The sequence below is a fragment of the Symphalangus syndactylus genome, chromosome 14 (assembly GCF_028878055.3).
Source record: "Symphalangus syndactylus isolate Jambi chromosome 14, NHGRI_mSymSyn1-v2.1_pri, whole genome shotgun sequence".
NCBI classification, from domain to species: Eukaryota; Metazoa; Chordata; class Mammalia; order Primates; family Hylobatidae; genus Symphalangus; species Symphalangus syndactylus.
In genome coordinates this window covers 96,752,155-96,779,872 of record NC_072436.2, presented here as the reverse complement: position 1 = coordinate 96,779,872, position 27,718 = coordinate 96,752,155, and the positions used below count along the sequence as shown (strand labels likewise).

The window sequence follows — 27,718 nt, the reverse complement described above, 5'->3', positions numbered from 1 at the left end:
TTTCACCATGTTAGTCAGGCTGGTCTTGAAACCCTCACCTCGTGATCTGCCCTCCTCAGCCTCCCAAAGTGCTGGGATTACAGGCGTGAGCCACCACGCCCGGCCTATGCTTCCTTTTTAACATAGGTAATTTGTGACGGTGTGGTTAAAAGGGAGAAATAAAATATGTCCTTAAATTAGCCATTTTAGCCACTTTATAAAGATTCTGAAACTATTTGCAACTATACAACAATCTGATGTCTTTTCTTTAAAAGTTATCACGTGACTACAGTTGGATCTCAGTTGTCCAGTTACAGTCCACTCTGTTGCTGTGCCCTCTGAATGGTTTCTTGTATTAATAGTTGTGGGGCTGGGCGTGGTGGCTTACGCCTATAATCCTAGCACTTTGGGAGGCTGAGGTGGATCACCTGAGGTCAGAAGTTCAAGACCAGCCTGGTCAACATGGTGAAACCCCGTCTCTACTAAATATAAAAAAATTAGCTGGGCATGGTGGTGGTCGCCTGTAATGCCAGCTAGTCAGGAGGCTGAGGCAGGAGAATCGCTTGAACCTGGGAGGTGGAGGTTGCAGTGAGCCGAGATCACGCCATTGTGCTCCAGCCTGGGCAATAAGAGCAAAACTTTGTCTCAAATAATAATAATAATAATAATAATAATAATTGTTCAGTTTAGCATTTTGGGTATTCTTTTGAATAACAATTTTCAGCCATGTTAAATTCACAGAGTCGTAGCATTGCTCTGAGGCAGTTTAAAAGCTAAGCAGGAAAACATTTGCATATGTGTTTGGGAGGATCCATTGTGGACTTAAGTCAGCTTGGGAATAAGTCTTGAGTGGGAAATAGTTTAGAAGATTTAATATGTATTGAAGATATCTTCATTTCTCAGACTGGAATGGTGGTGGGTAAGAATAGTTCACCAGAATTAAAAATACAAAAATGCTTACAGATCTACCCATACCTAGACACCTTGTTTCTTCAAGTTGTGTTTTTAGTAGTTGATTGGAATAAAAATTAATGTGTTAAACGTTCTGGATGATTAAACTATAATTGCTTAAAGTATTTTGAAGTAAATAATAGTTGATAGATTGTAGAAATACAATTTTTTTCTTTTTTTTCTTTAATATACAGGGAAGTCGAGATAACATGAGTATTGTACTAGTTTGCTTTTCAAATGCTCCCAAGGTCTCAGATGAAGCGGTGAAAAAAGATTCAGAGTTGGATAAGCACTTGGAATCACGGGTTGAAGGTAAGACAGATGCTTTTTAAAAATATAGACAGGCCAGGCACGGTAGCTCATGCCTGTAATCCTAGCATGTTGCCTGGGCGACACAGCAAGGCTCTGTCTCAAAAAAAAAAAAAAAAAAAATTAGAGAGGGAGAGTATTCTTTTTGTTTATCAAATGATTATTTTAAAACTTCCTGGTTGGGCACAGTGGCTCACACCTGTAATCTCAGCACTTTGGGAGGCTGAGGCGGGCAGATCACGAGGTCAGATCGACACCATCCTGGCTAACACAGTGAAACCCTGTCTCTACTAAAAATACAAAAAATTAGCCGGGCATGGTGGCACACACCTGTAGTCCCAGCTACTCGGGAGGCTGAGGCAGGAGCATTGCTTGAATCTGGGAGGTGGAGGTTGCAGTGAGCCAAGATTGCACCACTGCACTCCAGCCTGGTCAACAGAGCGAGACTCCGTCTGCAAAAAAAAAAAAAAAAATTCCATAGGACAAACAAGTATTTCAAAACAAGTCCTTGAAAAAACACATCTATCTGTCTAAAATTTACTATCTTGGACCAATGTTTGGGGATTTATTGACAGGGAGAAGACAAATATGTCTTCTGTTTCACCACCAAAGAGAAACATAATTTGAAGGTAGTTGGTTAGAGCTTGCTGGTTTATTTTTTTCTTTCTTTTTCTTTCCCTGCATACATTCCTAATAGTAAGTGGAGAATCCAGTGAAATTTCCCCTAAGAGTTTATCATGAAAACCAAGTACTCTTAATTCCACTAATACTAATTCTCCCTTCTCGGGTTAATTATCATTGGAATTCATTATGGTATCCTTTCCCTTTTATTGATAGTGTTAACATTAGTGTTTCAAAAGATTATTTTATATATTTTTTTAAACTTCATTTGGCAATAATTTTTTTTTTTTTTTGAGATAGGGTCTTGCTCTGTTGCCCAGGCTGGAGTACAGTGGCATGATCTCGGCTCACTACAGCCTCAACTCCCTGGGCTCAAGTGATCCTCTCACCTCAGCCTCTCCCAAGTAGCTGGAACTACAGGCACGTACCACCACAGCTGGCTAGTTTTCTTTGTTTTTTGTAAAGATGAGGTCTCACTGTGTTGCCCAGGGTGGTCTCAAACTCCTGGACTCAAGCAATCCTCCCACATTGGCCTATCAAAGTGCTGGGATTACAGGCGTGAGCCACCACAGCCAGCCTAATAATTTTAAACATACACAAAAGTTGCAAAAGTATTACAGGAGCTCCCATGTACATGTAGTATCCTTTATAGATTCCTCATTTGTTTATGTAATACCACGTTTGGCTTATCTCTATATATACTTTCTGTAACATTCTCATTTTCTCTCTCCCTCCTTCCTTCCTTCCCTCTCCCCCTCTCTCTCCTATTCCCCTGCCCCCCATATTACTAACCTTTTTCCTGAGCCAAATCAATTGAAAGTTGCAAATATGATATATTAGTACTCCTTAATAAAACGAAGATTACATAACACTACATAACTGTAGTACATCCATAAAAATTAGGAAATTGGCCCAGCACGGTGGCTCACACCTATAATCCCAGCACTTTGGGAGGCTGAGGTGCACGGCTCACGAGGTCAGGAGTTCAAGACCAGCCTGGCCAACCTGGTGAAATCCCATCTGTACTAAAAATACAAAAATTAGTTGGACGTGGTGGCAGGTGCCTGTAATCCCAGCTACTCCGGAGGCTGAGGTGGGAGAACTGCTTGAACCTGGAAGGCAGAGATTGCAGTGAGCCGAGATCATGCCACTGTACTCTAGCCTGGATGACAGAGTAAGACTCCATCTTGGGAAAAAAAAAATTAAGAAATTAATGTTGATACAATATTACTATGTAATCCACAGATCCCATTTAAATTTCCCTAATTATCCCAGTAATCTCATAGGTAGGTCCAGGATGCAGTCTAGAGCATGAGTGCTGCATTTAGCTGTCATGCCTCTTTAGTCTCCCTCAATGGAAAAAGTTCCATAGTCTTTTTTATTTCTGTTGACCTTGACATTTTTCAAGAGTACAGGTTTGTGGAATGTGCAGCTTGGGTTGGCTGATGTTTCCTCTTGATAAGATTTAGGTTATACATTGGCAGGAATACCGTGGAAGTGATTCTAGATTCTTCTCAGTGCATCACAATCAGGGAGGCATGCGATGTTGATTTATAATGTTAACATCTTTTGTGACTTGCTTGGGTTGTTGTCTTTCAGGTTACTTAATTAATAATTATGTTATACCTAATAAGTATTTAATAAATATACTTATAAGTATTCTATGGGGAGATACTTTGAGATTGTTAATAACCTATTGCTCATTAAGATTTTAGCAGACAGTTTTAGCATCCATTTGTGATTTTTACCTGAAGAATGATAGCCAACTGGTGATTTTCTGATTCAATCATTTTTTTTTTTTTTTTTTTTTTGTGATGGAGTTTTGCTGTTGTTGCCCAGGCTGGAGTGCAATGGCGTGATCTTGGCTCACCGCAACCTCCGCCTCCGGGGTTCAAGTGATTCTCCTGCCTCACCCTTCTGAGTAGCTGGGATTGCAGGCATGTGCCACCACACCCGGCCAATTTTGTATGTTTAGTAGAGATGGGGTTTCTCCATGTTGGTCAGGCTGATCTCGAACTCCCTGACCTCAGGTGATCCACCCGCCTTGGCCTCCCAAAGTGCTGGGATTACAGGCATGAATTACCATGCCTGGCTCAGTCATTCTTTTTATATGTATTAGCATTTTACTGCAAGGAAAAATTTTCTTTTTTGCCTGTTTGTTTATATGAGCACAGACTCACAGATTCCTGTTCTATTCATTGTATTATCAACTGTTTCAGCCAATGAGAGCCTCTTAAAACTTGTCGTAGCATCTTTTTGTCCTGCCCGCAACTATACAGTACTACAGGATTTATTATAGTTTTCTCCCTTTTCATATTTATAACTCTCTTCTACAGAGAGAAACCTGTTCTCTACTGTCAACCCAACAAATCTGTCACGGCTAACCCTCATGCATATGCCTTCCTTACTCCACATTGCCCATCGCTGTTCACCCTATAGCCATCCTAAAGCTATGCTTACTGTGGTTAGGCATGAATATCCCATTCTGGACCAATTTGTGGCCACTATTTGCCTCTCCACTCCCTGAAAGATTTGTTTTGCTCAGCTAAGCAAATCCAATGGTGTTGGACAAAATTATTCAGGAACAAGAGAAGGGAGAAGCTAGTCTGTTTATCTTTAACGTAATTGCTGATATGTTTGAGTTTAAATTTGCCGTCTTTCTTGTTTCATCTATTTTGTTTTATCCTCCATTCTTGCCTTCTTTTAGATGTATTCCAGTTCATCCTAGGATTTGCTTATTAGTTACACATTCTTTAAAAAATTCCATTTAGTAGGCCGGGCATGGTGGCTCACGCCTGTAATCCCAGCACTTTGGGAGGCCGAGGCGGGCAGATCACGAGGTCAGGAGATCGAGACCATCCTGGCTAACACGGTGAAACCCCGTATCTACTAAAAATACAAAAAGAAATTAGCCGGGCATGGTGGTGGGCGCCTGTAGTCCCAGCTACTTGGGAGGCTGAGGCAAGAGAATGGCGTGAACCTGGGGGGTGGAGCTTGCAGTGAGCCAGGATCCCGCCACTGTACTCCAGGCTGGGCAACAGAGCAAGACTGTTTCAAAAAAAAAAAAAAAAAAAAAAAAAAAATTCCATTTAGTAAAAAGGAAAAAATTTAGTGGTTACCCTGAGAAATTGAGAATTTTTCAGTCTTAAGGCCCTTTTCTTTTTTTTTTTCTTTTCTACTTTCAACCCTGAGAAGCTAAGTATCATAATCTTAATATAACCTTTTGGTTTTATATATGCTGTTTTTAAGATATGAAATTACTTTTTTATAAAGTTAGATTGTCAATCTTTTTTCTTTTCTTTGTGGGAGGACTTTGATATCATACCAAGCTCTTCCACTCAAGGTTACGTAGTTACCTATATTTTCTCCTAACACTTTTATGTTTTGATTCTTTTTTTTTTTTTTTTTGGAGAAAATACATTTGAATGATATAACTTACGATGGTGGTGTAATAGGCTTGTTGAATTTGGCCTATTATGAGTCATTTTGTATATAGTAGGCCACAGTAATTGGTGAGAGTTTTGAAGTGTGAGGATCTGTGATTACTAATATATAATTACAATTAAAAGTATAAAACCAAGAAGAGAGTCTTTTGCAAATTTGGAGAATGAGGATTTATCTTTTCTGTCTCTACAACTATCTAGCTATGCACCCTAAACAATGTGCTTAAAGTTTTTTGTGTGTCTACAATTTCCTCAGCCCTAAATTAATCTTGTTTTTAGGTCTCAGTGCTTTTGAGTCTCAATGAGTCCTGCTTTGAGGGTGATGGAAACGTGAGAAACATGTAAGAACACATTGAAGATTATGTCAGATGCGGTCATATATTGATAATATCATTAAGAGGAGCTATTTTTATAGGAGTTAATATTTAATGATAAATTGTAGTATATTGGGGTTGCAGATTGCTGACTATAGTTTATCAGAAGGTGGGAGGAATTCTCTTAGTTTCCTTCTTCCTCATTCATAAAGAAACCGGGTAGTTTTTATTTTAGGAAGAGCTCTCTAGTTTGGTCAGCTGCCTGTTATGTGATCTTATCCAACTTGCTTAACCCCTCAAGGCTCCAGTTTCCTTATTGGAAACTAAAGATAAAAACACCAACCATAGAGTTTTTTGTTTTTTGTTTTTTGAGACAGAGTCTCGCACTGTCACCCAGGCTGGAATGCAGTGGCGTGATCTCGGCTCACTGCAAGCTTCGCTGCCCGGGTTCACACCATTCTTCTGCCTCAGCCTCCCGAGTAGCTGGGACTACTAACCACGCTTGACTAATTTTTTGTATTTTTAGTAGAGATGGGGTTTCACCGTGTTAGCCAGGATGGTCTCAATCTCCTGACCTCGTGATCTGCCCGCCTCGGCCTCCCAAAGTGCTGGGATTATAGGCGTGAGCCACTGCGCCCGGCCCCATGGAGTTTTTTTTTTTTTTTTTAAATAAATTGTTACAAAAAAAGCTTATTGATGACACTTGTTAAAGATGGTAAGGCAGATATTTTTTCAGGGGGGCCATGGCAGTAGATGCAGGGACCACTATGATGGAATCTTGCAGTGGCAGAAAGAAATTAAACTCAACTTGGGGTCCCATAAAGATAAGTGGAATTTATAACTAAGGAGCTCAGTGCTTGAAGGGAGTGTCAGTGGATGGAAAATTATTACTAAGAGGAAACATCAACATAAGGGATTTCTGGCTAAACTGACTTGATAGGATGGCAGGCCAGGCTAAAATATCCAGAGTGGTCATATATCAGGTGTGTGGGGGTTTTCAGTAAATTAACTGAGCGGGATTCTCATTCATCCTGGTTTCTACAAGGACTGAGAGGAGCCTAAAGGTCTCCTAGTGAGAAAGAACTCAAGAGTCTTGCTGAAGGTTTGGTCCAAGCAAAGAGTTTTTGTCAAAATAAATGAGAATTATGTTTGTTAAGCACCTATTATGGTGCCTAGCATGTAAGTCCTCAGCAAACTGTAACTTTGTATGAACTCTTAACTTCTGTAATAGCCACATTTCAGTTTCTTAAAGGTGTGGTCAGTTCAGTTTAACATGAGTTAATAATTTAATATTAATTTTCTTTTGCATAGTTTGTAACTTTCTGAAGTATATATTATATAGGAGAGATAACAAATATGTAATATGATCTCTAGGGCCTGTAGCAAATAGTTATTATTAATCAGGAGACAAAATTGTTAGCTAGGCAGCCACTACAAATCAATTTAAGTTGGTACTTAAAATGTAACTTCACAGTAGCTCACACCTGTAATCCTTGGGACTCCGAGGCAGAAGGATTGCTTGAGACTAGGAGTTCAAGACCAGCCTGGGCATCATAGACCTACAAAAAAGTTTTAAAAATTAGCTGAGCATGGTGGTGCACACCTGTAGTTCCAGCTACTTGGAAGACTGAAGCAGGAGGATCACTTGAGTCCAGGAGTTTGGTGTTACAGTGAGCTATGGTGGCACCACTGCACCCCAGCCTGGGCCACAGAGTAAGAACATGTCTTTAAAAAAAAAAAAAAAAAAGGAACTTTTTATTTATTTATTTATTTATTTATTTGAGATGGAGTCTTGCTCTGTCGCCCAGGCTGGAGTGCAGTGGCGCAATCTCGACTCACTGCAAGCTCCGCCTCCTGGGTTCACGCCATTCTCCTGCCTCAGCCTCTCCGAGTAGCTGGGACGACAGGCCCCCACCACCACGCCTGGCTAATTTTTTGTATTTTTTAGTAGAGACGGGGTTTCACTGTGGTCTCGATCTCCTGACCTCGTGATCCGCCCACCTCGGCCTCCCAAAGTGCTGGGATTACAAGCGTGAGCCACCGCGCCTGGCCGGAACTTTTTATTTATAAAGCAGTGTTCTTCAGGAGCATTGTTTCTTCTGGGGTTTTAAATCATGTAATATAACATTAAATTTTATGGTAAATGCATTCTGGTGTACTTGGTAAATCTGTGTATATGCTTTTAATGATGACTGGTCAGGTGGGAAAGGAATAATATTAAAATAAACAGGGAATAGTATTTCACCTAAATTGATGAATTTTATATATATATATATATATATTTTTTTTTTCTTTTTTTTTTTTGAGACAGAGTCTCGCTGTGTCTCCCAGGCTGTAGTGCAGTGGTGCGATCTTGGCACTGCAAGCTCTGCCTGCCGGGTTCACGCCATTCTCCTGCCTCAGCCTCCTGAGCAGCTGGGACTACAGGCGCCCGCCGCCTCGCCTGGCTAATTTTTTGTATTTTTAGTAGAGACGGGGTCTCACCGTGTTAGCCAGGTTGGTCTCGATCTCCTGACCTCATGATCCGCCTGACTCGGCCTCCCAAAGTGTGAATTATATATTTAATGATTGCCTTCTACATATAGGTTTACTCAGTGTTTATTGAACGTGTCACTGAGGATATAGCAGAAAAAGAAATCTCATGGGATTTGTATTCTAGTAAAACCCTATTTTTTTAAATAGAGAAATAAAATAGAGTAAGTAGAGAGCAACAAGGAATATTGGTCAGAAATGTCTCTGTGAGGAAGGACATTTGAGCAACCCTGCATGGAGAGAGAATATCTGAGGGAAGAACATTCCAGGCAATGAGAACAGCAAAGACTAGGAGGGAGTGTTCTTAGTGAGTGCAGCTGGGTTAGAATGAGCCAGTAGAACACTAGAGGAAGATTAAGAGGTTTGTAGGAGGCGTATCATGTAGCGTCCTGTAGACCAAAGTGAGGGCTTTGGACTTCATTTGACTTGTGGGAATTCATTGGAAGATTTTGAGTACAAGAGCGATTTGTTCTTTTTTCCAAAGGATCTCTCTTAGTTGCTGTATGGAGAAGAGATTGTATAAAGGAGACAAGAGAAGCCAAAATACCAATTACAAATTATGCATTAATGCATGGTAGTGGTAAATTGGACTAGAGTAGAGGGGTATGAAAATGTCTGGAAACATTTTTGGTGTCATAGCTGAGGGGGTGCCACTGGCATCTAGTGAATGTAGGCCAGGGATGCTGCTTAATATTCCACAGCACACAGGACAGCCCCCACGACAAAAAAAGTGTCTGGTGTAAAATGTCGGTGTTGTTGATGTTGAGAAGCCTTATACTATAAGACACAGATTTAAGGTAGAAAACTTACAGTCCTGCTTTCATGAAGCTTGCAGTCTATGACCCAATAAACATAGTGTATATGGGAGTATATAGCATTATGGTGTACAGTACATGTCATGCATATGAGAGTGTATTGCAGTGTACCTACTCAGACTTAGGTCAGAGAAGGATTTGAGAATGTGACATATAAAATTGAAACCTCAAGGATGAAAATAGGCATTCATAGCTGGGCGTGGTGGCTCAGTCCTGTAATCCCAGCATTTTGAGAGGCCGAGGCAGGTGGATCACGAGGTCAGGAATTCAAGATTAGCCTGGCAAACATGGTGAAACCCCGTCTCTACTAAAATACAAAAATTAGCTGGGCATGTTGGCACATGCCTCTAATCCCAGCTACTCGGGAGGCTGAGGCAGGAGAATCACTCGAACCAGGGAGTCAGAGGTTGCAGTCAGCTGAGATAGCGCCACTGCACTCCAGTGTCTCAAAAAAAAAAGCATTCATCATACAAAGGGGTTGGATTAGAGTGAAAAGTGTTCCCAAACCAACGAAAAGAGTATGTGAAGATCTAGAAGTAGAAGTCTTTGAATAGATCCTTTGGACATGAGGGAGGCAGGGGCAGAGTTGAAAGAGTGGTGAATGTTAAAGTCAATGTAAGGGTCTTGTGAGGCATGGTAAACAGTTGTTTTGAAAGTAAGGCCTGGGCTGGGTGTGGTGGCTCACACCTGTAATCCCAGCGCTTTGGGAGGCCGAGGCGGGCGGATCACCTGAGGTTGGGAGTTCGAGATCAGCCTGACCAACATGGAGAAACCCCGTCTCTACTAAAAATACAAAATTAGCCGGGCGTGGTGACACATGCCTGTAATCCCAGCTACTCGGGAGGCTGAGGCAGGAGAATTGCTTGAACCCAGGAGGCGGAGGTTGCAGTGAGCCGAGATCATGCCATTGCACTCCAGCCTGGGCAACAAGAGTGAAACTCCGTCTCAAAAAAAAAAAAAAGTGCTGTAGAATGTAACTATTTCAGGTAAGTATCGACTTGTAAAAATGATTTTTAATTTCTCCCCTTTTTCTTATAATTCTTATCTAGCTAAACTTTTGTTATCCTTTAGTAATGACATTCATAACTTTTATATTGTTTTTACTTAGTATTAGATCAGAAGTATTTTTCCATATAGCTGTTACTGTATTCATCAAGACACCTATTTCGTAATTTTTAGTGATTATAAGCCATTTCACTCAATGGCTACACCAAAGTTTTTTTAACTGTCCTCTTGTTGCTGAACATTTAGTTTGTTCCAGTTTTTGCTTTTATGAATAATGCTGGAATGAACATATATATGCAAATAACTGTTTTTTCTTTTTTCCCCCTGCATAACAGTGTTTCAGTCAATAAGTAGCTTCTTGTATTACTTTTTAAAAATTTTTTGTGTGTTGATGGTAATTTTTTTTAATGTATTTTAAAATAGGTACTACCAAATAGTATCTCTTGTTTCACTTCTTGGTGAGTACTGGCTTATCACATTAATTTAGGAACTTTTTTTAAAAAACCTACAGAGATTATGGAGAAGTCTGGCGAGGAAGGAATGCCTGATCTTGCCCATGTCATGCGCATCTTGTCTGCAGAAAATATCCCAAATTTGCCTCCTGGGGGAGGTCTTGCTGGCAAGTAAGTAGAACAAAAAGAGCTAATTTTGAGTTCGTTCATAATTAGTAATTAAATAATTTGGGGTAAGAAAATTTAAATCAGAAGTACATCAATTATCTAGAGGTGAAATGGGTTAGTGTTTCTTATACTAGAGAAGAACTCTTAAAACTTCATCCAAAAACGATTTTTTAAAAGGAATTATCTATCATACTCTTTGAGTATGAAGGTCCTTCTTTCCTTGCTAATGAGTACAAATGGATTGTGCAAAATCAGATTCTGAGAGTAAAGTGTAGAAAGTATGTTCTTGACAAGTATAGAGTGTAGCAGTTACTTTTTTAGTGTGGTCTGGATGAAATGTTGAGATATTCACAAGCTTAAAATTCTGTGTAATTTAATAAAACTAAAGCATGATTTTTTTTTTAGGCGCAATGTTATTGAAGCTGTTTATAGTAGACTGAATCCACATAGAGAAAGTGATGGGGTAAGTTTTATTTTATTTCATAAGCATTTAAAGTAATTTCACAATATAAATACTAAATATGAATACATTCACATTAACGAAGTCTATAATAAATTATAGTCTGTAGTAAATTACTACTGCTTTTCATTTTAAAGTGTCAGTTAAAGTTTAAGAAAATGTATTGAAATGAAGGTAGAGATAAAATTTTGTTTTGTAGATAGCTTTGCTGTCACTTTCTGGGCATCAAATGACCTTTTTTGTTTGGGCTGTCTTTATTTCTTCTCTATATGTCTGCTTTTCCTTCTTCTCCTTTAAACCTTAATTTTGAGGCAAGAATGCTCTTTTAAATATCTCAATTTCTCCTCCAGCAGGCTGCTGCCATCACCAGAAGTTAGTGATAGTGAGTGAGTTATTATTTTAATGACCAGACCTTTCAGTACCCCTGTATGCCCACTTGGAATATCCAAGGATAGTTTTTTTCTAATGTTATTGTTGTATTGTGGGTATGTGAGCGTTGAGCTGAGATAACCATTTCTGTTGTACCTTGCTGTACTTCATCAGAGCAAGACTCTATGCCCTTACCTTTTATTTTGCTTTCCTTCGAAATGTCAATGAGCTGCCAGCTGCTCCTCTATATTGTTTTGTTTTGTTTTGTTTTAGTACTATTACCATGAGACAGAAGTGTCTGTTTTTTTTAATCCAAGTTAGTTCAAATAAGTGTTTTTCTCTTGAGTTTTCAAGTTTTTATGTCTAAAAATAAATTATTTAATTTTTAATATATATGCCTCAAAGCTTTAAGGGAGCCAAACTTAGAAATGAAACTGATTGGGAGGAAGAGCCCCCCCTCCAGTCTCCAGCTCCTCTTGGCAGGTTGAGAGAGAGAGTGTCCATTGGATAGAAATCATATGTCATCTCAATTGCATTATTTGCTAGGATTCATTATTGCATAGCAATATAATATAATTTCTTTTCCTTAACAGTAAAAGTTATCCTGGCAAAAAGGAAAATTTAACAATATAATTTTAGTGAGTCATATAAAAGTGATGCTATGTATTGCTAATTATAATTTATATCTTGGTCTAGAGCAGTGATTCCGAGTCTTTTTTTGTGGCAGGTACCTCAAACTGTTAAGAATTGTACCCAAGGCTGGGCACGGTGGCTCATGCCTGTAATCCCAGCACTTTGGGAGGCCGAGGCGGGTGGATCACCTGAGGTCGGGAGTTCGAGATAAGCCTGACCAACATGGAGAAACCCCATCTCTACTAAACATACAAAATTAGCCGGGCATGGTGGCGCATGCCTGTAATCCCAGCTACTCAGGAGGCTGAGGCAGGAGAATCGCTTGAACCCGGGAGGCGGAGGCTGGGGTGAGCCGAGATCATGCCATTGCACTCCAGCCTGGGCAACAAGAGTGAAACTCCGTCTCAAAAAAAAAAAAAAAAGAGAGAGAGAGAATTGACCCAAAGCTGAGAAAATTAATTTAAAAATCCAAATATTTTATGTGATCCATCAGAGAACCCTTAAAGAAATGAGTATAGGATGTTGACATGACTAAAAGGATGGTGGTAATTTGGAAGGTTGAGAGAAGAGAATCTTACCTCTTCAGCTAGATTATAGATTCTTCAGGGCATCCACTGTCTTGATTAGAGGAAGTAAGCCCTCAGAAGACAGTTATTGATTCATTATTAGCCATAGAAGTACTCCCATTTTCTCAGGTGTTTCAAAGTGCCAACCCTCATGTGTAATCTTTAAAAATACATATATATATATATATATATACCTTGCTGGATTTTGGGGTCCTTCAAGAAAATAGTCTATTTTTATTCCAAACAAGGTTTTCTATTTAACATATACCAAGGGTAACTTCTAAATTTTTTAAAAAGAAAAAATGATTACACATAGTAGCTACATAAACAGGGAATAAATAGGCAACGGAACTATGAAACTGGGGGAAAATGCTCAATATATAAACCTTACCTTAAATAGATTATTATTTGGCTATAGAAATGGGATATATGTACTTAATTACCTTTATACATAAATGTTCTATCAACATCAGATCAAACACTGACAGTGTGTCATATAGTGGATTCACAGAGAGAGAAGACTAGAAAACGTAAGACATGACCCCACCTGCGTGCTCAGTGCAGCTTACACTGTAGTTATAAACACACCTTAAATGATCAAAATATTTCATACAGCTTAGTAACAAATAAATGACAAAATCCAGAATGTGACCATTGCCATGTGACTTGGACAGTGATTGCTGTAACAGTTCAGCTACTTAAGCAGGGGGAAAGTCAGCGTCTTAGAGAAAAGATAGGATTTGAAGAATGATTTGAGTGGTAGAAATGACATGAGGATGATGACCTTTCAAGTAGACTAGAGAGGCAAGGACGAAGTATAAGATATCTTCAAAAGAAAGGACATCTTTTTTGACTAAAGCAGAGAACTGTTGTGGTGAAAAATAAGAATTTAGGTTGCAGAGGTATTTGCTAAGAGACCAGCCTTTTGAACATCATTTTAGGGTAATCGACCACCTTATGTTTAGAGCATAAGAATGATAGATTTAGAAAAATATCTGTGGTATTTTAATGTTAGAAACATTTACTGTATTAGATTAAAGAGATGCAGGCAGTCAGGTAGTTGTGAAATAATTACAGAGACCAAATGGTAACTGTAAACTTATTATCATTACATAGATACATGGATTAAAGGAACTTCCCTTGTTTACTATGAAAACTGACTTTGCAGCCTAGAATTTTAAATGGGGAAATATTATATGCCTTTCACAATAATCACTAACTTAGAAAAATGTTGAACTATAATTGCAAGTAGCAGAAATGTGCTGAAAAATACCGCAGAAGGAGAAAGAATGAAGAAAATACAGACATGATTAAATTCTGAGCTCTTAACTTGACCCACTGTAGCAAAAAGCTAGCCACAAAGGTGCTCCATAAATGCTTCTTAGCAATGTGGATGATGTCACCAGGAGCTGGATGTTAACTTGTGGGGTGGGAAAGATGAAAGTATGGTAGAATTACAGAAGAGGAGAAAGTTGGAAGGTATTACAAAAATTAAGTTTTTTTAAATAACAAAAATTATTTTTGTTTAGATATTTAAACAAAGAATTCTAGCCAGAGTTAAATCAGAGGGTTTTTTTTAGACTCCTGAAATGTCTGCTTTATATCGGAAAGAATTGTTCTGTTGTAAATGATTATAAATAGTACCACTAGAAATAGGGATTCATTCATTTTTCTTATAATTAAGACAAATCTTTTAAATAAATATTTTTCAGAAAGTAGAGTTGAGTATAAGTCAGAAATTAAGTAATTTTAATATATATTCAGAAAGGTTACTATATTAGGGGAAACTGCTTAAGTTGTTTACTAAATTTGTTTTTTAGTATGTGTTCCATACTAAACTAACTTTTTAGAATGTGTTCAATCTTCTTACCACAAGCAATATTGATATTTTCCCAACTTTTAAAATACAAATTTGTAACAAAGAGTTTAGCAGGGATTCTTAGTCTAGGGATTCACGAATCCCCAGAAATCTTTTGGAAAATTTCCAGGAAAAGCAAAACTACATTTTGCTGTAAGTTGTCTTTATATTAGACAGGGCTCTGGGCACACTCCTTCCCTTTTTCTAAAGTGCTAGTTTGTGTTTTATAATTAGAATATAAATTCTGTGAGATCTGGGACTTTATCTGATTCATTTATGTCTATAGTCCAAGCACAATCCTGGCATATGGTGAAAGCTCAGTAAATATTTTTTGAATAAGAAATATTTGTATTTATTCATTTCTAGTAATTTGCTTAAGGCTGTTCTTAAGTCATATATTTAAAAATTAATTTGAGTTTACTAATTGGTATGAAAGTCTATATTTATAGAGTTTTACATTTTCATGCAAAAAGTTCTTCCCTTGAAAAAGACTCATAATGCTTTTGAGTTAGTATGCCACTGATCAAGTAGTTGCATAAGTTGGTAATTTTCCAAGGGTAAAGTTGCACAGGGGGGTGACCTGTATCTACCCAGCTCCTAGTTGTGCCAAGCCCCTTATTTATACACACATACAGTCATAGGTAGTCTTCTCAGCACCCTTCTTTTACACATGAGACTTACAGAGATGAGGTAGTTTGCACAGGTCACAAAGCTAAATAAATCATGCAGCCAGAATTTGAATTAGTCTGACTCCTATTCTCTTTACATTATTCCATGTGGCCTCTTTAAGGTAGTTAGAGATTATGTGTGTCTGTACCCCACCTCTGTCTACCATGCAGGAAAAATCACTTCCCATTCTTTTGTAAATATCATGTTTAACAGTCTTAAGATACTCTATTTTATTGATTGAGAAAGGGTCTCATTCTTTGTCCCAAGCTGGAGTGCTATGGCACCATCATGGCTCACTGTAGCCTCAACCTCCCAGGCTGAAGCGATCCTCCCAGCTCAGCCTCCGGAGTAGCTAGGATTACAGGCACACAGCACCACACTCAGCTAATTTTTTGTATTTTTTGTAGGGATAGGGTCTCGCTTCATTGCCAGGGCTAGTTTTAAATCCTGGGCTCAAGTTATCTTCCTACCTCAGTCTCCCAAAGTTCTGGGATTACAGACATGAGCCACTGCACCCAACCACAAGATAATCTGTTTTTAATGGTAAATATTTTATAAAGTTGTTGAAAGGAAGGAGTTAAGCCCAATTCCTTGTCAGTAATTTTTCATTTAAATACACATATTTATCTTAATCCAAAAACGGTTTAAGGCATTTTGATCTTAGAGAAGGGGAGGAAAAACAGGACAGATTAGTCTCTTTTTGAGCCCAAAAGAATCTCTGTATTGTTTTCACATTATTAAATTTTACATGCATTTTCTGTTTTGCTTCAAACAGATAAATGCAATACCCATAGCTGCTTTTACATTTTTATATCACGGTTTTTAGAACTATGTGAATATTAGTTTTTTCATATTTACTTTTTATTCACTTGTCAAAGCATTGCTATGGAGAAGACCTATACTGTTTGAAAATGCAGGCCGGGCACGGTGGCTCATGCCTGTAATCCCAGCACTTTGGGAGGGCGAGGCGGGAGGATCATGAGGTCAGGAGATCGAGACCATCGTGGCTAACACGGTGAAACCCCGTCTCTACTAAAAATACACACACAAAAAATTAGCCGGGCGTGGTGGCGGGTGCCTGTAGTCTCAGCTACTCGGGAGGCTGGGGCAGAATAGCGTGAACCTGGGAGGCGGAGCTTGCGATGAGCTGAGATCGTGCCACTGCACTCCAGCCTGGGCAACAGAGTGGGACTCTGTCTCAAAAAAAAACAAAAAAAAACAAAAAACAAAACAAAAAAAAAACGCACTAACATTAGTCACTATGTTTTTAAGGTATGATTGACGTAACACTTAGCTGTGTGGTCTTGACCATTCAAATGACACTGTCTAAAGTTATTCATTAAATTTGACATGATTCTTCAAGTAACATCTAATTAAAATCTTCATTAGTCATCAATTGTATCACATTTTGTCATATTCGAGAATTTTTAGTTTAAAAATTTTTTTGTCTGACAAGCAGCACATAGGACTTCACAAGAAACATTTTTACTAGTGTTTACTTTTTCTCTACTGTTATAAGTAGTCATTTTAAGAATTTTGGTTATGGGCCGGGCACACTGGCTCACACCTGTAATCCCAACACTTGCCAAGGTGGGTGGATCGCAAGGTCAGGAGATTGAGACCATCCTGGCTAACATGGTGAAACCCCGCCTCTACTAAAAATACAAAAAATTAGCCGGGCATGGTGGCGGGCACCTGTAGTCCCAGCTACTCGGGAGGCTGAAGCAGGAGAATGGCGTGAACCCAGGAGGCAGAGCTTGCAGTGAGCTGAAATCGTGCCACTGCACTCCAGCCTGGGTGACAGAGCAAGACTCCGTCTCAAAAAAAAAAAAAAAAAAGGAATTTTGGTTATGAGAGCTGTGTTTCAAAAGATAAATATTGCTGCAAATAAATATTAGCTGGTTAAATTTTATTTTTTTAAATGTGCTTAGATTCCCTTCCTTCCCCCTCCTATTACTACTCTCTGCTTGATTTATCTAATTTCTATGTCTTATCTGGTGTAAGTTAGTATTTTCATCATGAGAGTTTCGATTTTTAAGCTATGTTAGTCTAGCTGATAGTAAAAGCTTAAAAACTAAGGTGGATGGGAGATGTCCTGAATTCTAATCTCAGTAATTGCCTTCAATTTACTTTACAGAATAATTGTAAACATCCCATCTGATGTGATAGTTTAATCAACATAACTAGTGTTCTATAGTTTTATCAATTTTACTGTATTAAGGAAATATAAACTTCAATATGAAATAACCTGTGGTGTTCTATAATAATTTCACCAATATTTCTTTAGTAAGAGTCTTATCTATATGAGGTACTTCGTATGCAAAAAATGTCACTCGCCATAATGTATTCAACAGAGCGCAAAGATAGACATTGATGTTAATTATACCTGTGCACAAATCAGAGCTCTGCCATTTACTAAGATTGTCACCCGGACAAATAACTTAAATCTCTCAGAGCCTTAGTTTCCTCACTTATAAAAATGATAACCGGAGTCCTTACTTTGTAGGGTACCTGTGAGGATTCAGTAAGATTATATATATGAAGTTCTTAGCACAAATATTATTTTTCCTTCCCTAGATGATAGGAGGACATAGAATGGAATATGAAATTGTCTTTACTCTCAAAGAGTTTGCAGTCTAAGTGGAGAGTCTTGTGAACCGTTGCAAGGTAGAGTTAAATGCTATAATAGATGTGTAAAAATAGGTGTGCTATATCAATTGTATGAGTTCAGATAAAGAAAGTGCAGGAACCTAGATAATAGGTTTCTCTTCTAATATTAATGAAAGCCCATGAGAGAGTTATGTAACATTATTTGGAAAAATCAAATGTAACGGCTGGGGAAGAAGTTTCAGTCCTCTATTGTCTTTCCAGAGTGATGAGAAAATGTAATTTGCCATAAGATAAAATGACTTTTAAGTGTGGTCATTAGCTAAAGTTCTTCTCAATTTAGTGATTCTATAATGTCAGCCATTGCAAATCCGTGTCTACTTGATTTATTGGTTTGGTTTTCTTTTGCTTTTTATTTTTTTATTTTTCATTTTTTGAGACAGAGTCTCACCCTGTCACCCAGGCTGGAGTGCAATGGTGCAGTCTCAGCTCACTGCAACCTCCGCCTTCCAGGTTCAAGCGATTCTCCTGCCTCACCCTCCCAAGTAGCTGGGACTACAGGCATGCACCACCACGCCTGGCTAATTTTTGTATTTTTAGTTGAGACGGTTTCACTGTGTTGATCAGGCTAGTCTCGAACTCCTGAACTAAAGTGATCCACCTGCCTCGGCCTCCAAAAGTACTGGGATTACAGGCATGAGCCACCGTGCCTGGCTGTGGTTTGGTTTTAGTATGTCTTTTTTTTTTTTTTTTTTTTTTTGAGACAAAGTTCGCTCTGTCGCCCAGGCTGGAGTGCAGAGGTGCCATCTCAGCTCACTGCAAGCTCTGCCTCCCGGGTTCCCGCCATTCTCCTGCCTCAGCCTCCCAAGTAGCTGGGACAACAGGTGCCCACCACGACGCCCAGCTAATTTTTTGTATTTTTAGTAGAGACGGGGGTTTCACCATGTTAGCCAGGATGGTCTCGATCTCTTGACCTTGTGATCTGCCTGCCTCAGCCTCCCAAAGTGCTGGGATTACAGACCTGAGCCACTGCGCCCAACCTAGTATGTCTTTTAAAAAGCAACTTCTCTTCCCCAACTATCACTACTATAGCAATTCACAGAAATACAGGTGATTAATAATGTGTCAGTTGGAAAGCGAGAGGTACTTTATCTGTTGAACTTGCCAAAATTGACCCAAATACGACAAATAGAACAACCTTTCATCTAACCTTATTAATAAGTCCACCTCCAAATAGAATTATGCCATTTAGTAGATTCTCAACCCTGGCTGTATATCAGAATTACCTGTCAGGCTTTAAAAGAACAACCCAAATCCACTGAATCTGTGTATTTTGAAATGGAACTTCGGCATGTATGCAATTTTAAAAGCTCCACAGGTAATTCCAATGTGGAACAAGGGTTGATAATCACTTTATGTGTAAATTTTTGAAGCAGATTTTGTTTTAATGTCCTGTAATTTTTTTTTAATAAAATGGTAGGTTTTTATCTTTTTTTTTTTTTGGTTTGGGGGTTTTCTGGGGGAGAGGGTTGTAGGCCCTGCATTAAAAGGTCTTTGTGGCTGGGCGCGGTGGCTCACGCCTGTAATCCCAGCACTTTGGGAGGCCGAGGAGGGCGTGATCACGAGGTCAGGAGATCAAGACCATCCTGGCTAACACAGTGAAACCCCGTCTCTACAAAAATACAAAAAAATTAGCCGAGCCGTGGTGGCAGGCGCCTGTAGTCCCAGCTACTCTGGAGGCTGAGGCAGGAGAATGACGTGAACCCAGGAGGCGAAGCTTGCAGTGAGCCGAGATCGCGCCACTGCACTCTGGCCTGGGCAACAGAGTGAGACTCTGCCTCAAAAAAAAAAAAAAAAAAAAAAAAAGTCTTTGTGATATACTGTAAAGTAGAAAATTTCCTCTTAAAGACTGACAAGGTTTATCATTAGAGTATACTTATCACACGTTGTTCCATCTCAACCCTTCCTGAATAGATTGAAATGGGAAACTTTATTTATTTATGAATGAATGAATGAATGACAGGGTCTTCCTCCATTGCCCAGGCTGGAGTGTAGAGGCATGAACATGGCTCACTGTAATCTCAACCTCCTGGGCTCAAGTGATCCTCCCACCTTAGCTTCCCAAGTAGCTGGGACCACAGGTGTGTGCTGCCACACCTAATTTTATAAATTTTTGTTTTGTAGAGATGGGGTCTCCCTGTGTTGCCCAGGCTGGTCTCAAACTCCTGGGCTTAAGGGATCCTTTCACCTTGGCCTCCCAAAGTGCTGGGATTATAGGCATGAGCCACCAGCCCTGGCTGAGAAACTTTATTTAGGGAAACATGTTTTAAGTCCACATAATAAATTTTGCAATTAAATGACAGCTAATATGCTTGTTGTGGAAAATTGGAAAATTCAAAGAAAATAAAGTATCTAGAACTCCCTACCCATTATCATTATATTGCTGTATTTCCTTTCTTTCCAGGTATTTTTACATATGCTAACATGAACAGATACACAGACGTATATGTACCCCCAAAAAGCATGGGCCATACACAGTATCATCTTTTTTTTTTTTTTTTGGTGATGGAGTCTTGCTCTGTTGCCTAGGCTGGAGTGCAGTGGGTGTAATCTTGGCTCACTGCAACCTCCACCTCCCAAGTTCAAGCAATTCTCCTGCCTCAGCCTCCCGAGTAGCTGAGATTACTGGTCCACACACACCATGCCTGGCTAATTTTTGTATTTTTAGTAGAGATGGGGTTTCACCATGTTGGCCAGGCTGATCTCGAACTCCTGACCTCAGGTGATCCACCCACCTCAGCCTCCCAAAGTGCTGCAATTACAGGCATGAGCTACCGTGCCTGGCCCAGTATCATCCATTTCTTGCCATGAGGATACTTCCCCTCCCCATCCCCACCACCACCCCATCTGAGGCAGGAAAACAAGCACTTTTTTTTCTTATTTATTTATTTATTTTTGAGACAGAGTCTCACTCTGTCGCCCAGGCTGGAGTGCAGTGGTGCGATCTCGGGTCACTGCAACCTCCGCCCTCCGAGTTCAAGCAATTCTTCTGCCTCAGCCTCCCGAGTAGCTGGGATTGCAGGCACCTGCCACTGTGCGCTGCTAATTTTTTGTATTTTTAATAGAGATAGGGTTTTACCATTTTGGCCAGGCTGGTCTTGAACTCCTGACCTCATGATCCACCCGCCTCAGCCTAACAAGCACTATTTTTTTTTTTTTTTTTAAGAGGGTCTCACTGTCGTCCAGACTGGAGTTCAGTGGTATGGTCATGGGTCGCTGAAGCCTCAACCTCCTCGACTTAGCTCAACCTCTCGCCTCGGTTCCCCGAGTAGCTGGGACTATGGGCGTGTTCCTTTTAAACATTTTTTGTAGACATAGGATCTCATTGTGTTTCCCAGGCTGGCCTAGAACTCCTGACCTCAAGCAATCCTCCTACCCCTGTCTCCCAAAGTGGTGAAATTGCAGACATGAGTCACTGCTCCTAGCCAATGAGGGCAACTTTTAAAAAAATAACATTCATCTGCTCTCATTTTTCTAATAAAACATTGCCATTTATTATATGGCTTTATTAGTGTTATCTTTGTTGTAAAAGTATACTGTAATAGTCTCTAAAGATGGTTAAGAGTTTGTGTCAGATCAACTGCATCAATAACCTATTTTGTATTTTATTTTCCCAAAATTTTAAGATGAAAAATTCCAAATGTATTTAAAAAGGGGTTATGATATGTTGGAACAGCTGTATATCATCTGTCTAGATTCAACAACTGTTAACGTTTTGCCATAGTTGCCTTATTTTTCTTTCTATGTCTACTGTTTTTTTCTTTCTTTGACAACCCTTTGAGAGAAAATTGCAGACATCATATTTTACCTGTAAACATTTAAGCATGCAGCTCTTAAGAATGAAGATACTTTTCAGCCAGGCGCGGTAGCTCACACCTGTAATCCCAGCACTTTGGGAGGCCGAAGCAGGCAGATCACCTGAGGTTGGGAGTTCGAGACCAGCCTAACCAACATGGAGAAACCCTGTCTCTACTAAAAATACAAAATTAGCTGGGCGTGGTGGCACATGCCTGTAATCCCAGCTACTCGGGAGGCTGAGGCAGGAGAATGGCTTAAATCCTCAAGGTGGAGGTTGCAGTGAGCCAATATCATGCCATTGCCCTCTAGCCTGGACAACAAGAGTAAAACTCCATCTCAAAAAAAAAGAACGAAGACATTTTTCTATATAACCATAATACCATTATTATACCTAAGAAAATTAATTTTTTTAATTTATTTTTAATTTTTGTGGGTATACTATAGGTGTATAAAATAATAAATTTTATAATATCGAATATCAAGTTTAAATTTCCCTAGTTGTCACCAGAATGACTATTATAATTGTTATTTTGAATCCCAGTCTAATCAAGTTTATCAAGCACATTAAACAAGTCTTTAATCAGTCAAGCCCCTCACCTGTGTTTTTCCCCTTGACACTGACTTTGAAGAGTCTGAGCCAGTTTTTTATAGTACATCCTGCATTCTGAATTCATGTGATTGTTTTCTCATGGTGTGCTCTAACTTGATCCTCTATTCCCTTTTTTCCTGTAAACTGGGAATTAGCATTATTAGATTCATTCTAAACATTTTTTGGCACGAATACAGGACATGACTGTACTTTATAATGCATCATATCAAGAGGCACATAATGTAAGGATATCTTGATTTTAGTCTGTCAGCTTAACTGTGATCAGCTTGGATGATTAGAGCTTGCTCTGTACAGTATTAAGTAGTTACTATTGTAGAAACCTGTAGATTTTCCAAAATTTACTAAAATATGAAAGGATTGAGTAGTTTATTATTCATACTTAGAATACTTTATTTTTATCTAGAGATGTTTTTATCAAAATAAGAGCAAAAAGTAAATACAATTTTTATCCATGAAAACTCTAAAATCTTTCAAAAATCTGTTGATATAGTTTTATGTTTTGTATTTCCTACTTATTTAGCAGAAATGATGAAGAAACTGTTCTGGTGGCCTGCTTTTCTGTCCTTTTCCTACTGCTTTAAACATTAATTTTCTTTTGTACTAAATCACATAGCCAAATATTGTTTGAGTAAGTCAGTTTTAGGAAATGCTTTTGTTGCTGTTGAATTATAAAAGCTGAGTAAATTTCAGATTAAACTTTAAATGACTGTGAAATAAGACATAAACTAGTTAATGGTAATTTGCTTAAAATGACTTGAGATTATAATTGGAAGTTTTTATTAATTGATACAGGTAAGAATCGATATTTAATAAAATGTTCTCATGCTTAGACTATATTACTTTTTGGTAGAGAAATTAGTATTTTGCTGTAATGTGTTATGAAATACATGTGATATCCTAGTTTGTCTACTGACACTGGGGTCTTGAATCTTAAAAAAAGGCCTCCGATGAAGCAGAGGAAAGTGGATCACAGGGAAAATTGGTGGAAGCTCTCAGGCAAATGAGAATTAATCATAGGGGAAACTACCGACAACTTCTGGAGGAGATGCTGACTAGTTACAGGCTAGCTAAAGTAGAGGGAGAAGAAAGCCCTGCTGAACCAGCTGCCACAGCTACTTCTTCGAACAGTGATGCTGGAAACCCAGTGACAATGCAGGAAAGCCATACTGAATCAGAAAGTGGTCTTGCTGAATTAGACAGCTCTAATGAAGATGCAGGGACAAAGATGAGTGGTGAAAAAATATGACTTTCCTTTTTGGTAATATTTTTGTGATCTTTGATGGTTTTTAACCTAGGAAGTGTAATGTATGCATTTATATGACCGTTTTGTTATTTGAATCTTGGAAAACTAGTTTTATTATATTCACATAGCCTTGTTTTTTAAAAAGGCCTTTGCATACACCTTTATGAGATAGTGTAAAATTGACTATTTATAGTACTATGGATTTAATGAAATTATATGTCATTTCACATTGTATGCCAGAAATTAGGCTACCAATTATGAATTAAAGTGAGTAGTTAAATTAATACTAGATAGAATTAGAAATTTTGATTAGAGAGATTATGCTATATTACGGAAAAACTTGTTAATGTAGAATTATACTGCTTCATATTATTTTACCTATTAGTACATTCATAGTTAGCTTTGTAATAAATTTATGTTTTCTTTAATAATTTTAGTTCTTCAAAGAATGGCTGATGCTGGCCTGTAATTTTTCTTTCAAGGATAATAATTTGTGTGTTGTTTGATTTGTTTATATTTTACATCTCTGTAGTTTTATTTTTAGAAGTTGTGAGATATTGGATGTGTGGCTATTTTTCCTTTCTCTGTATTCTTTATGAAACATAACTTTTGAAAAACCTATGTATTATTCATTCAGCTTTGGTTTGTATATTCTGTATAGCCTAACTATACACATCAAAATGTATGTCAACCAAGTGTTTAGAATGAAATTATAAGTGTTTAAGTCCAAATAAAGCATGTGATGTGGAATAATCTATGCATGTTGTACTTATTTTTGAATTAATTTTTTAAAAACAACCAAGTTTGGTATATTGGAAGTATACCCATTAGAAATTCATTTGTATTTATATAACATTTACAACACTTTTGGCTTACCTTTTTTCATTAACAAAAAGGAAAGAAGTTTAATATTAAAATATATGTGTTGCATACTTTATTCTTTTTCTTATCCATCTTTTGTGGTACAAAATACTAATCTTTGGACACTATGGGCACACACAGACGTGAGAAAAGTGCCACAGTGAGCATTTTAAAGATGGCAGAATTGTCCATTTTGTTACAAATTTTTATTAGTTATTAATAAATTGAATAATTATGGGCTATTTTTAAAATAGTGGCAGATGAGAGTTTTTGTTTAAAGGGATTTTTAAATTATAGATTTGTCACATAGGGGAAATATTTTTTAAAAATTATTTTATGACTGTAGAACATTAACTTTTCTTCTTTACGTTTATATTTATATCATGTGTCTAAAGTTGCTTTAAGTTACCATAAATTGAAACTTCGGAATCTTTGGATGTTATAGCTGATGTTTTGATGTATTTTTCCAATGCCAGAATATTTTTAAATGCTTTGAGAAAGGAAGGCATTTGATGGAGAGGGGAGGAAAATAACCCAACCCAGTTACTTATCTATATTAGATACACGTGTACACACACAATATGCAATACACAACATCTCTCTGTAAAAGTACCCTTTTTCAGACAAAGGAAGGTAATTTGTTCATCAATTTTGTTTTCTTTTGAAATTCAATCCAGTCTGGAAGTGGTATAGGTAAATAATAATATTCTTCCTTTTCTCTTCCTGTAGGGTGCTGGAGATCTAGAAGACCCATGGTAGCCTTAAAAACCTTCTAAAATGCTTTTGATTCTGAAAATTGGGGGAAAAACTTAATCACAATTTTCTTCAGTACAAGGGGAAAATATTCTTGCGGATTCCCAACGTTTTGTGATATGAGCAGAAAATCATTAGCATTTCCCATTATTTGTTCATATTTGTGTTTTCTGACAGTTGCCATTTGTAGCATTGCCTGTACTACAGTATTTTTTGCCAACCTCAGGCATACTCATTACATCTGTATTGAACTTTTGGCCCTAGAAACCAGTGGAGTTATTTCACCACAAATCAACAATCTGCCTGAGGTGCATGGGAAATATAGTTAGCTATACTCTGAAAATACATGATGTTTTTTTTTCTTTAAACAAAACACACAACATGTAAGCATGTAAGAGTAAAGAATTGTATGATATGTTCCTTTTTTCAGTTCACCAAGTTGGAAGCCTTTTGCAGCTCTGTGGCTTGGAATTTCATTTGAGCAATTTCTATAGGATATGTATTTATTATTGATTGTTATTTAATTTTTTTCCAATTTTACCTGTATTACCAAACTGGGTTCTCCAATAATGTCCAAATTGTATTGTTGCCTTGCTTCAAGATAAAGTGTATTTGGGAATAATATTATAAACCCTTACAAATTTTATGCATGTATCTATTGCATCCTTCAACTTTCACTAGAAAATCTTTTGAAACCAAATGGATTAATTTATGGCTATTTATAATTTGCTTTGACATCTCACTGTTGGAAATTTTTTAAAGATGAGATTTGCCTTTATAATGTAAATTGTGATTTTTGTTTTACATGTGGGTTTCTATAGTTCTAATTTTTTCAGCTTTTAAGATACGAGTTTTGTGTAATTTGGTATTTTTAATCATTTATGTTATTTTAAAAGCTCAGAATATCACATTGAAATTACTATAAATACATTTAAAATTATCTATTTTAGATCTAAGGAAATACTACAGAGATATTTTCATGGGTTCAGTAATCTTTCATTTTATAACATTGGGCACGGTACAGAGTGGTTGTCACATAAGGTACTTGAAGATTTATTAGTTTAATTCTATTTTTATGGTAACCTTGAATTCTTCTGAGTTTTGCATGTATTAAATTCAATTAATGCTGAACATGAAGAGTAAAGTATTTATCTGAAAGGAGTTTCTGGGTTAGGAGAAGTAACGAATGTATCCATTTGTACATGGTTTACATGTTGTGGATGCTTTGTAAACATTTTCCTGTATGTTTAAACTGTGTTTCAGCAGGATGTAATTGCCCTTGTGTGTAGTTAAAATGAGTCATCATCTGGTCCTGTGTGAAATGGAATTCATGGTATTTTCTGTAACATTTTCCTGAAGCTGTTCCTGGAGAGCCACACGTTTAAATACAGACAGCTTTCTTGATCATTTGATTTATTGTGCACCTGATTTTTGGTCTAAAAGGAATTATTGCCACAATATATTTTATTTATTCTTTAGATTTTAGCCTTGTAAGTTAAAGTGCTTTACATGGTGATGTGAAAAGCTGTTTGTCCCTTTACTGGGTTTCGGGGGTTGTTAAAAGACAGGGAATGAAGAATGCAAAATGGTTTATTGTTCAAAGTGTCCACTCTGATGCAACGCTGTACTGATAGTACTTCCCAGTATGATATTGTGATGTTTCATACAATGCAGTGAACATAACCAACTTGTTACCTAAATAAAGAATTGATAAAAACAGTGTGACATATTACTATTTGGTATGATTCAGTTTTTAATGTTATTTTAAACTTCTTATGTGGTTGGCATATTTGTGAAAATTTAATTCCAAAGACGAATTAACCAAACTGTACAGGACAATATTAACCCCTTCTCTACTCCAGAAATATTTATACTCCTTTAAAAAAAACCTGCCTTTGGCCGAGTGCATTGGCTTACGCCTGTAATCCCAGCACTTTGGGAGGCCAAGGCGGGTGGATCACGAGGTCAAGAGATCGAGACCATCCTGGCCAACATGGTGAAACCCTGTCTCTACTAAAAATACAAAAATTAGCTGGGTGTGGTGGCGCATGCCTGTAATCCCAGCTACTCGGGAGGCTGAGGTAGAAGAATTGCTTGAACCCAGGAGGCGGAGGCTGCAGTGAGCCAAGATCGCGCCACTGCACTCCAGCCTGGCAACAGAGTGAGACTCCGTCTCAAAAAAAAAAAAAAAAACTTTTTCGGCAAGGGGTGGGTGGGGGTTACTGGTGCTTGAAATAGAAATAATGTATGAGTTAGTAAAAGAAAAACCCATGTTCAGTGTTGACTCATCTGAATTTCCTAGCCTGGCTATTCTCAAGTATTTTGGTCTGAGGACTCATTTATACTCTCACAAATTGTATATTCCAATGAACTTTTGCTTTTGTGGATACTATCGATATTTACTATATTAGAAATTAAAGCTGAGAAATTATATATACTGTTTTAATTTGTTAACAAGTAAAACAATTACATGTTAATATATAAACCATTTTATGAAAAATAATTGTCTTATAAGATAAAAATATTCAGTGTAAAAAGGACCGTTTTTCATTTTTGTGAGCCCTTTAACGTTGGACTGAATTCTTGTTTGTGCTTCTGCGTTCAGTCTGTTGGAGTGTGGTATGGCCCGATGGTTGAAGTAT

At 37.9% G+C, this 27,718-nt stretch overlaps 1 protein-coding gene across 7 annotated transcripts in view; it reads left to right on the top strand.

Annotated features, from left to right (window-relative positions):
• PPM1B (protein phosphatase, Mg2+/Mn2+ dependent 1B) overlaps positions 1 to 26,808 on the top strand; it is a 68,090-nt gene extending 41,282 nt beyond the window's left edge. For 3 of the 7 annotated variants that reach the window (XM_055240803.2, XM_063618082.1, XM_063618081.1), the window contains 4 exons: positions 1,125 to 1,242; positions 10,481 to 10,592; positions 10,995 to 11,052; positions 23,160 to 26,808. In XM_055240803.2, coding sequence (XP_055096778.1) covers positions 1,125 to 1,242; positions 10,481 to 10,592; positions 10,995 to 11,052; positions 23,160 to 23,465 — 594 coding nt within the window. In that variant the 3' untranslated portion in view covers positions 23,466 to 26,808. Of the gene's footprint in view, positions 1 to 1,124; positions 1,243 to 10,480; positions 10,593 to 10,994; positions 11,053 to 17,721; positions 17,812 to 23,159 lie in introns of all 7 variants that reach the window. The other 4 variants (XM_055240804.2, XM_063618083.1, XM_055240806.2 and 1 more) reach the window with 2 other exon arrangements.
• The last annotated feature ends 910 nt before the right edge of the window (positions 26,809 to 27,718 follow it).